This window comes from Papilio xuthus, unplaced genomic scaffold, assembly GCF_000836235.2.
Source record: "Papilio xuthus unplaced genomic scaffold, Pxut_1.1 DF828780.1, whole genome shotgun sequence".
Lineage (NCBI taxonomy): Eukaryota > Metazoa > Arthropoda > Insecta > Lepidoptera > Papilionidae > Papilio > Papilio xuthus.
In genome coordinates this window covers 994,111-1,006,224 of record NW_013529869.1, presented here as the reverse complement: position 1 = coordinate 1,006,224, position 12,114 = coordinate 994,111, and the positions used below count along the sequence as shown (strand labels likewise).

Below are 12,114 nucleotides of genomic sequence, written 5' to 3'. Positions count from 1 at the left end.
AAGTTAAATATGTTTTACAAACAATTTCTTAAACATAAAGAGGAGATTCTTGAAATTGTAAACCTCAATATTAAAGCGATCATTATGGTAACAGTCGTAAGTTCTAAATTTTATCTTTTACAAATTACTAAAATAATATTTTGTGTAAACAACTATACAATACTAATAACAATAATTTACATACATTATGTACATTATATACGAAGGATATGTAATTACAATCATAACTTCGACTCTTCCGGGTCCACAGCGACCTTTAATTTCTTCATATCCTTATTTTTCAAATTCTCAACATGAACATCTACAAAGGTGAAGGGAGCAATACTAGGACTATCACACGGTGAATCTTGATTGATCATATGCTCATATTTAGGCCGATGTTTACGAATCAAATGTGAATTACTGGATCGGTCAGAGTAACTGTCTACTCTCGGTGGTAACTTATAGCCAACTTGTTTTGCTAATTTTCTTTGACAGTCTATTAACTTTTCTCGGATCACATCTAGATATTCATTCGCAGTGACATCTCCAGCGGGTTCCTCCAGCAACAAACGACAAAGTCTTTGAGCTTGCTCCAAATAAATTACAGCTTGTTTTATCGCTTCGAATTTCTCACTAGAACGGGCCATTGCAATGAAATGTGGAATAAAGAACTCCAGAACTAGACGTCGACGTTCTGGTTGCATTTTAGCTGGCAGTATTATCTGAAAATAAACGAATTTTAATTAACGTATGCAGTACTGTAATGATAGTTTTTGTAAGATTTGCTATCACCAAGTTTTTTATTAGAAACCTAAAGGACAATTTTAGGAGAGATGACAGCGATGTAACAAATAAAAAGTAAAAAAAATTGTCTACTTACGTTTTTGTTTATTTCTCTTTCATCTTTATTTCCGCTTCTCTTTTTGTTATTTACATTTGCCTTCCGCCTTTCTTTCAGTTGACGTTGTCGTTCCTTTTTCCATTGGTAGTGTTTATCGTGTGCTTTAGCTTTGTCCCAAAAGTTGCTATGATCATCCTCGCTGTCTGAACTATCATTGTAATGAGGAATTGTTTCAGGTATATTTGGATTTAAAATATGCAAAGGGTTTTTACAAGTCAATATGTCGTAGAGTCTGCGTACATTAAACGTTGGATAAAACTCCTTTTTGTTATACCTTAGCTTGTCCAAAGCATTGAGCACATGCATAACGGGAGATTCCAATATATCTGCTAATTTCCTTTGCGACTTCAGCAGTAAAGGCTTCGGAATACTTTTAAAGTCATTACAGTTTTCGATAAAATAATTCGGAAATCTCGATTGTCCGAAATGAACATAAAAACTACGTAAAAATAATCTCAACGACTCTCCCAGTCGGTCTTCAGGCCATTTAGCATAATTGTCTTCGCATTGCCAAAATAAGTGGTTTTTAATATGGCTAGCATCTATTCCTATTTTAGAAGTCTCATTTTCCATAAAAGTTTTATGTAAGGCAAGTGCAAATAAATAACACCGCATGTGAGAATGAGCCAAGCAACTTTCTAAGTAACGTTCGGCTGCTGGAAATGTAATTCTCCATTGCAGTTTTTGGTCAGGATTGATACCTCTTTTCGGTCTAAAGCCAATCGGCACAAGAAGACATCCGAATCCTATTGCTTTTCGAACCATATATTTAGTTGGCCATTGGTAGCTGAAATTAGTTCTTGGGTTTTGAATTATTTTTCTTTCTCGTATGATCCACTGATTTGCTGCATTTGGCCAAGCCGCTAATAGAGCTGGAAATACTTCGTAACTCAATTTCGAACCATTTTTAGCCGCATCACAATATATACTAGCTCCTTGAGTTAAAGCGTTATTAATGGCTTCCTGTGAGAAACCCAGCCCTGACCCTAAGCTGACAATAAAGTTATCTACGAAGTTATTCATAAAGTTCACCGAACTAAGATAATGATGAGTTTCAAACAAATTTCTACTTAAAGACAGACGGGATGAATTTGTAGCTACTTCATCTTCGTCGTCGCTCCAGTCAAGTGTTCGTAAATCTACTGAAACCCAGCACTCCTCGGGTAGAACTCCAGAGGTTGTGAATTTTGGTTGCAAACTTAGTTCCACCTTTTTAGGAGTTGTAGATTCGGTTATTGTCGAATAGCCATAATCTGAATCCGTTTCACTTGATTCATTGTGGCGACTACTAGAATTAGATCGGTAACCCGAAGTCTCGGTGTCATCGGCTCCTACGTTATCTGCTGACACGGCTCGGCTATCCCCAAAGCGAGTTTTACTTTTGAGATCATTATTTGCATCGCTTGCTCTTCTACCATTTTTCAAAATTGATTTTCTAGGTCTATTTTCTAAATCCTCAATGATACCTTGGTCCTCATCGAAAATTGCATTTTCTGGTAATCTTGATGTACCTTTTCGAATCATATCTATGTTTGAGATGTTACTTTTTTGAACTTGCAGACTAACTTGTTTCATTGGTCCACTGGGACGCCTTCCGGTTATGTCCTGTGTATTCATATGTACGTTCAAGTTATCCGTTTTTATTTGATAAGTATCATCTTGTGCATCATTTATCTTGAGTTTTATATTTTGTAATAATATTGCGCCTTTACTTACGTAAGGAGAGTCATCAGAATCATTCGATTCTTTTTCTGAATCGGTGTAAATGCTGCATGTGTCTGAATGGTTTTGCTGTTGATGCATTGCTTCGTTCTCTTTGGAGAGACTACTTTCTAATACTTCTAATTTCTTGAGTTTGACGAATCCTGGAACGTTAAGAAAATGCAAATTAATGAAAAGTAAAAACTTGGGTTTTAATTCTTTAATAAAATGTACATGATTTAAATACAATAATTACCTGACTCCTTGCAATCTTCAATGCGTAGTTTATAAAACGGTGCATCAAGAACAGCGCAATAATCCGAAGTATCCCCGGGTTCGCTTGCTTCAACGTTATCATAAATAATAAAAAGTCTGGGTGCTATCAGGGGTTCACTGTGATCCCGCCTTCTTTGGAAACTAATATGCTCTTGAACGCATTCTTGAAGACGATCCGCGAAGAAGACATGTTTATGTCTACGCACCATTTCCTCATCCATTGTATGCTCTCGCTCGTTAATCGGGTTATTTTTAACGTGATACACTTCCCTGGAACACAAAAATGGAAATTAAAAAAACAATCGAACGTTCTAGAAGGTTGGAAATATTCAAGTACGTTAAAACTCGTCTTTGTACTTGAGAAGTGACCTCCCATATATATTTAAATTTAATTTCCTGGATTATGATATCACGTGATAAAAAATTAAAATCCATTCAGAAATGTATACGTGATTTATGAAATCAAACTGAAATCTCCGCTAGCGTGGCATGCTCGATAACAGTATCTAAATGAATAGGTTCTTGAAACTTTATCTTTGATAATGACTTTATCCTTTATCATATTTATTGAATTCCATTTATTAGTCGGAATGTTCTTTGTAAAGAAGTTATAATCTGTGACGTCTGACTATTGCAATGAAGTGGTCACCAGTTTGAAACTTTTTCCTTGTATTATATAGGTTAGATTTTGATTGCGTGCATTAGAAATCTTAAAACTTTTAATGTTAATAAACAAAGAGTAACAAAATCGAAAGTTTTCTCAGTTTAAAATATTATTATTATCTAGTTTTTTTGTACTAAAAACTAGGTACTCTTATCTCTCTCTCTCCCTCTCTTTCTCTCTCTCCTGTTGCATCATTCATTTAATTTATTTAACAATTAAGTTGGTTACAATCAATATTGTAAAATAAATACATTATTGTGTAATTTAAAAACACTCTTATTTTAATATAACTTAATAATATGTTTTCTTGCATAATATAACAAAATGCATATCTATATCCGCATTAAATTACCAGAAATGCAATAAATATATCATAAGTATGAAGAAAAGTCCCGATTTGATGCGATTATAATATCATTAGCTATCATATGATTATAAACAATCCAATGTCATAATTACGTACTTATACGTAAACGTTACAAATAAAAAAATGCATTTAGTGAACTTTGGAATTGGAATGTCAAAAGATTTTGTATTATTCTAAATTACTTTTGTTTTACTTACGTAGACCTTCGACGCTTAATTATGTTGTAATTTTAATCTCAAATAATATAAAATATAGCATCAACATAGTCTTGTACACAGTAAACATTTGTTTATCTGTTAGGCTGAATAATGTTTATCAAATTGCTATAGATTAGAATAATAAATTCCGTATATTTTAGAAATCAACAAATGTTTTTTTATGATAATTCAAATTGATATGTTTTATGTTACAAAAAGATCCTAACGCTTCACGTACATTTATGAATCTAGCCATAATTGGTAAAAAAAAATGATAAATAATAAAAAAAAGAAGAATTGATAACCTCCTTGGCCCAATCCGATGAGGGAGAGCCATAAACAAGAAAGAGAACAGAACCTCCTTCTTTTTGAAGTCGACTAAAAATGTTATAAATAAAATGTTAAAGTTGATTCTTTTGGAATGCCTATGTTACACATTAACATAACATAATTAGAAATATTTTTTCTCATTGCAACACCAATTTTAGAAACTTTTATTAAACAGTACGTCTAATTTTATTACTAAGAAATTTGGTTCGTAGGATATGAAAATAATATCCACTACAAAAATTTACAGCGATATCATTATTATTACACGACTTGCTGTATACCGCGACTTCATCCGCGTGATATTAAAAAAAAAACTTAATGAGTAAGCCGTTGTGTTCTTTCAGACTATGTTCTACATCTACGTCAAATTACAGCGAGATCCATTGAGCTGTTCCGGAGATACCTTCAATCATACATACATCCATCTAAATATTCGCATTTATAATATTAGTAAGATATAAATTGATTAGCGTCGTCATCGTCATCGTTTCGCCGAAAAAAGCCGCGATAATCCTAAAATGCCGCATTGATTTTTCGGTAATCTTATTTAATCCTAAGAACACAATAATAAAGCATTATGCGCCGTTTGTCTACTCCACTTTTATATTAAGCTCATTATATTAAGCCACAATACTTAGCGATATCAAGGTAAATTACAAAATACCAGATAATTCGACAAAAATATGTTTTTTTGATAACACTTCCTACTAAATTATCGTAATTGCGAGAACACGACATTGAAAATCAAAAAGATATTGAAAAACAATAAGGAAAAATACGAAGAAGCTTAAATTTTTGTATAAACAACGTAAAAGTTGTAATCAGCTTAGTACTAGACCTTAGGCTTTCAATAAAAATAATACCAAGCTAAATTATACCAGTTATATGACGGAGTAACTGTTTTAAAGGCGAATATTTCTAATTTGGGCTATGTTTTATTTGTCTATTTACCCTAGAGATGCCGGGGACGGTTGATAGTCGCTAAATAAAAAAAAAATATATAAGGCTCACCTCTCATAGTTCTCAAAGAACTGAACACACATAAGAATGTTGTTTAGAAGAAAAGCATCCGAGTCGGTGTGTAATTGCTGGCGCATGCGGTCTATGGCCTCGTCGTCATAGGAACGGACGTTTGCGGGTGCCGGCGCCGGCGGCTGGACCGGCGCAGGCGCAGACAACGCACACGCAGGATTTAGAGGCGGCTCCTTAACACCTATCCGTTTATTCGAAGGATTCGCATATTTCTTCTTCTTCTCTTCTCTCTTCTGCTCCTTCCATCTTTCCCGTTCAAAAAATTTATCAGGTTCTTTTTGAACTTTCTTCGATTTTGTATTTCCCATTTCACAAGATATTTATAAATAAAACACTTAAAATATATCAGTACATTTTAACACACACGTTTTATTAATAAGAAATGTTACCTAACGACGTGCACCTTTAATCGAATGTGTAATTAAAAACTTATCAATTTACTATCATAAAGTGTCCGTGTATGATTGTGTCGAGATCCCAACTAGAACTGGAAAAATGTTCGCTCACATACAATTCATACTGATTAGCGTTATCAAGTTGCGATGATTAATGTTTTGATAATCATCGAAGCGAATTGATTATAAATGCAATGTTTTCTTTATAAGTCTACGTAAACTTAGCTACAATGACTGCAGTTATAAGGTGTACTTCACAGACTCGTGTGACCACACCACCGGTCATAAAATACATTAAAACTGCACAAAATGTAGCTCATTTCTTTCTTATATAAGCGTACTGGATAATTGTTTATGCATGAAAGTATTCATGGTCCAATTGTGGACGAAAAAGTCACCTGAAACTTGTAGGCGTGCAATTATATCGTTCCGATCTTTATAAGTAGTCGCTATAAGTCGATAAAATCAGTGCTTACGTAACATATTTGTAGACAGTACTTTTATAATCGCAAACAATTTGATTTGTAACATATAGAATTTTTTATTTGTAGATTATCGTATTTGGCATTTATCATTTTGTTTTACTTAGATACTCATCATCATCTGCACTTTATCCGCGGATGGTCGGCACAGTATGTAGTACATAGATGTAAAGGAATATATTGTAGTATGTACAAGTCTTCCATACATCTTAATCTACCGTCATATCTAATTTCATTCCCTTCTTTATACAATATTCATACTTTCTTCAGTCTTCCTCTACTTTTGTAACCACATTCAATCTCATTACTTTCTTGCATAATATCACTCTAAAATACTCACTTTTGTTTATGTTTGCATAAACAGTGCTTGAGATTATATATATTTTAAATCTTCGTAATAACAAATAGCTTGTCTTCTCACATAACAAGTCTATCTATTGCCGACTTGTATGGACTTTTAATTAACGTATAGCCTAATTAAATGAGGAGTTATAGGAGAGAAATAAGGAGGATTGAGGTCGCGGGCACGAAAATAGCAACGAGCAGGGCAGGCGACGGATTATTAGAGGGGTAATTAAAACAAAAGTACTACTCTAAGGCCGGCCGTTTCGTGCGCATTGCAATACCGTGGTACATATACTTTTGATTACATCGCTCCGTCCGCTCGTCGTTAATTTCGTGCTCGCGGTCTAACCGTGGGTTTCTGGGACCAAAATCTCCTTTTAAAACAAATCGTCATTCCTGTCACTATTTTTGACTAAGCCGAGATAACAATATGTTATAAATGGACAAATTGGCCTCAAACTCACAGTAAGAGACAAACTGTAATTATCATCATCTGATCAATGAACAATACTTTATCGTAGTAGTTAGATATCATAGACATGGTGATACGTGACAAAACAATATTATTAAGTAAACCATTAGTGCAAATTAACCAAAAACATGAAGTGCATTTTCTTATCTATCTTAGAAACATGGCTGCATCCACGTAGCCCTAAATTCTTAGTATGCAAGTCCTTGTTAAATTGTACCTGGAAAATGATTCAATAATTTTGTATCACCAGATATTATTAGACAGATAATATGGTATTGACGTACTACATAATTTAAAACTTTTGAAACACGCACACACTATAGTGGGTATGACTAAAATTTTTCGGCGGTGAAAAAAAATTATTATGACGCTTAGCAACCACACTTATTCTTGCGCAGATGTTTGTATGTTTGTACAGTTATTCAATTTAATTATTAGAAGTAAAGAACAGTATAAAGATGGTTGTCTATGACGTAGATAACTTTGGCGTTCAAAAGGTTAAAAACTTGTATGTAACTTTTAATAAAAACAGGATGTTAACGTGCATATAATGATACATATTTAGATTAAAATCAACGCAATCAATCATTTGATCAAAGCGGTGTTCGTTAAAATCAAATTAATTGATTTAAGATGATAATATTTTAGTGATAAATAACAAAAGAATTTAAATTTCCTCTACGTGCAAAGTACATTGTTTTTTTTTAATTATAAAAAAGTATATTACATGATGCTGGCTGTGCATTTTCCGATTACAATAAATTTTACTAGTAAGTAAATAAAGTGAATGTTTGTATAACAATTGCATTCCATTTTGTAAGTTGTGTAAAAACCTTGCTCGATTTAGAAGTGATATTCATTGAGTATTCTTCTCCAAAATATAGGTTTCTTATTTTTACTATTAATTATAAATTAAAAACTACAGATAAGTATGAGTAGTAATGATTCAATAAGTAGAAATTTTAATAGCATTCTTAACTATCTGTCGTCCGCGTCTCCTATTGCTCCTATTAGTAGCCTTTGTTTATCCAGGCTATGTTCTACATCCATGCCAAATTTCAACAAGTTCTATGCACACGTTCTGGAGATACCTTCAAACAAACATTCATGCATCTAAACATTCTCATTTATATTATTTGTAAGATTTGAGCCATATTAACAAGAAATTTACATTAAGTTAAAAATGCAATCGCAATTTCCAGCACATTCGGCCAAAGATAGACACGTTTTTCCTGCTTCGTCACGTAATCGAATGCGAACTTAATGTAATGCGAAGGAATTTTTATGCTCACTGTATCGATTGTAACGCGTCGATCGTCTTAAAACCATTTATTGCATTCTTGGTAGTACATAATTAAATAACTCATAAATTAAATCTGCAAACATTCATATGTAAAAAAAATACAAATATATTATTGAATTTAAAAAAATTTCAATGCGTATCATTAGTAATAAAAAAATAGTTGTAACAAAACTTGGGAAAGGTTCATTATCAAAAATACATCCAGCAATTGCTTGTCATCTTTTGCTATTTATTAGTTTTGAGTTGAATTATACAATTTGTACGCCGTTCACCAACGGAAGGTTCCTACAACCTCCAAATTACTTTTCGATTGCTTAAAACCTTTCAAATCCACTGTTTGTATCGTAATTTATAACAGCTTATAAAAAACTTTAAACCTAATATGCCAATTCTATAATTCTAAACTTAAATTTAAATTAATTTTTAATTTTATTCAGCTGAATCTGTTTGTTGTTTGTGCTGCGCTTGCTACTTATTCGTACAATAATCTTTAATATTAATGGTAAAATAAAAAGTAGAATAATGAAACAATTAATTGTAAATAATAAAAATATTTAATTAGATATGTTATATATATCCTTTGATTCTTTACATCTATCTATAACATCTATATTCAAGTATTTTTAATATTTTTTTACAAGTAAAAACTGTGAATATTCCATTTCTATATGCACAATTATATATACGTAAAACAGTCTGTTTATTCAAACACGTTTCACCTCCACGCATTTGTATGTTAAGTACTTGGCAACAATTATATTATACGTTGAACAAAATTTAAATTATTATAATAATTATTCATATTTCGTCAATAATACTAATCAGCGAGCTCTTATAACATTTCATAGACGTCATTTTTTTCATATATTAATTGCTAAATAAATTTACAATGCCGATACGTTCGTACTTTAACGACTTACTGTAATCCTTCCCATTCAGTATATCGACAGTGGAAACTGACGATAACAAACACTCAAAAAACTATAATTTACATAGATTCAGATTAATAACATAAAATAATTTTGGTAGAATGACATTTGGGTACTAAGGTATAGTACGTAACGCCTCCACGGGTGGTACGCTGAGACCCGGCCCCTCCATTTCGTTGACTATGCTGACTACATCTGCTTGCGGGTGTGACTTCGCTCTTCGAAGATTCTTCCTCCTTCTCACTTCACCAATCTTCTTATCCAAGATCCTCCTTAACAGAATTAAAATTATATAGCGTTATATTTTAATCGTGTTTTAAAATGCTGCATGAAATACATTAATTTAATCTCATATCATTCTAATTATAGGAATATTTAATCAAGTTCTAATCAGGTTGATATTAAACACTTCAATTGTAGAATAAGATAAATTGTTATATATTTATTACAAAACTATCATAGGAACTTTTGTATATTGAAATAAAAATTTCTCACAATGCAATATTTAAAAAAAAACTTCAAATAATCACGCCAAGTTTTATATCGATACAGTATTATTGTCCATATGTTTGCTCAGTATTATGAGTTTAGATCAGAATAACTGACAACTTTTAAAGCACTTACTGTTGTCTACAATCAATAAGCACTCCTAAAACAAAGACGACGGCAATTGCTATGATAATGACAACCGTGACGCCCAAAATGGTGGCCAAAGTCAGCGTCGGCACGTCCTCACTTATTGTGGATATAGACACGTTCGGGTCGGCTGTTGTTTCTAAAAAAGAAAGATAAAAATCAAAACAATAAAAAAAAATTAACCCTTATGTTTATTTTGTATTATATACCTACCATACATACAACTTTATAAAAATATACGATCACTATAAAATAATTTTTAACTTAGGTTTTTTTAACTTTATTTTTTACTTTTCTTTAAAAAGTAATCTCGCTATGGCACAATAAGGGTTAAATTGAAACCTCGGACAGAAGTAAAACGCTGCCTTGTCAACATTTCTTAGTCTTTTTAAAAAAAAAAAATCTTAGTTTTAATTTTCAAAATGTCTCCAATACTTTTTAAGGTAATGGGCGTATTACAAATAAGATATTATATTTCTCTGTTGCTGCTTGTTGCTTCTTTACAGTATTATTTTTAATAAGTTCGCTATAGAATAAGATAAAAAAGAACTGAAATCTTACCCATATCTCCCCAGTTTACACTTTTTTCTACATTTGGATCCATGATTTTTTATTATTGATTCAATTTTAAAACGTAGTATACCTGAAAAACGAGAGAGAAACGGATTAATGCGTGTTTTGTCGGTAGTTTTCCTTTTAATGCATGAGTAAATCCTAATGCTAGTTTTAAAGTTTAGTGAATAAATAGTTGTTATTATTAAACAATTTGATACCTAATAAATAACATTATAGTGTCTTTCTAAATTAAAAACTTCGCAAAGAACGCTGCCGACCAGACGAGGCGCCAAGATGTATACTTTATTACTTACCAAATAAAACAACTCAAATTTTCTCCTAAAATAATATAGCATATTAATGAGTGTTAACATGCATTTATTCTTATAAATCCCATAAAATCGAAATTCTTACAAAAATCAACACAGAAATTTCGAGTTGCGTATATCAAATGCGAATCGGAAATATATTTTTAGTATCGAACAAAAACATTTCCAAGAAAAGCGAATATTATATGACGTAAAGCAATTAAGATCTATTGATAAATATACATTCCCGATTTTGGAAGTGTTATCGTTGATACTGCAATGACAGCTTGTATTCGAGTTCATAACGGTAGTCGCCATCTAATCAATTAGATTTTTTTATATTGATTAGTAATATAGATGTATTTCGCCGCACCCAAGCATATGAATGCGAATCATACCATACGTCAATAAACCTTTCTCGGAGCCTTGCAATATTGATTTCAAGTCCAAAGTCAGGGTTGTGTTCAAAGTCATAATGGTTTATCGTACAATTTAATAATGCCGTATTACGAAAAAAAAAAGTTTAGTTTATTTTAAGTTTAAATCTGGAAAAGGGCATTGTCGCCGATCGAAAGAATACCCGATTTTCGCGAATGTAACCACTTACATATATGCTATCTTTCGCCACCCAATAAGTCAAAACTCTGTGACTGAAAATTATTTAATTTTACTAAACTATTTTCAATATTAGTAACGTACTCATGTAAGTGACATAGCCTTTATGAGAATAAAATTCTTATAACCTAAACCTAGCCTAACTTAAACTGTATATCTGGATCGCAACCCTTAGGTACCTGGGTAATACGTATCATCATACTAGTTATGCTCTTTAATTATAGGTATTATTCAATCGATTATAAGATGTCGAAGAACAAAGACACCGCGTTATCGTTATCTTGATTCTATCAATAAAATCATTGAATCTCTAACCTTATCAGTATTTCTAATCATAAGCTTTGTATTTTATATCAAACCCTTTGCTTTGAATCAATAAACACTTGGACACGGACCAGGGTTGTCAAAGTTATAGAAAATTAAACGTTTTTTTTTACTCAAACTTTAATAACCAATATTTTATTCTATAAGAATTCTATGTTATGTGTGCAGTCCATAAAAGTGAAAGTTATTGAAAAAATAGTGAATTAGTTAATTCTATAATAAAACAAAGTCCGATGGATGTCCTTCGATGTAAGCAACAGTGTTATCATTTTTAATTACTTTTTCCACTCGATGGCTGTG

The 12,114-nt window shown here is 32.0% G+C and overlaps 2 protein-coding genes across 3 annotated transcripts; both read right to left on the bottom strand.

Moving 5' to 3' along the window:
• Positions 1–60: 60 nt before the first annotated feature.
• Positions 61–6,133, bottom strand: LOC106128252 (uncharacterized). 2 transcript variants are annotated; one of them, XM_013326555.1, is made up of 5 exons: positions 5,430–6,133; positions 2,841–3,130; positions 2,600–2,748; positions 863–2,488; positions 61–704 (listed from the first exon to the last, which is right to left on the bottom strand). In XM_013326555.1, the coding sequence occupies exons 1-5, from the start codon at positions 5,756–5,758 to the stop codon at positions 222–224; spliced, it is 2,877 nt and encodes a 958-aa protein (XP_013182009.1). In that variant the 5' UTR covers positions 5,759–6,133; the 3' UTR covers positions 61–221. The 2 variants fall into 2 exon arrangements, with proteins under 2 accessions (XP_013182009.1, XP_013182008.1); XM_013326554.1 differs by having other exon boundaries at positions 863–2,748.
• A 2,892-nt stretch (positions 6,134–9,025) lies between these two features.
• Positions 9,026–10,655, bottom strand: LOC106128574 (uncharacterized; the record flags this gene model as incomplete). Its single annotated transcript, NM_001312550.1, is given in 3 exon segments — positions 9,026–9,648; positions 10,001–10,151; positions 10,574–10,655. Coding segments are annotated over 3 exon segments (351 nt in total). The 3' UTR covers positions 9,026–9,491.
• Between the last annotated feature and the right edge of the window lie 1,459 nt (positions 10,656–12,114).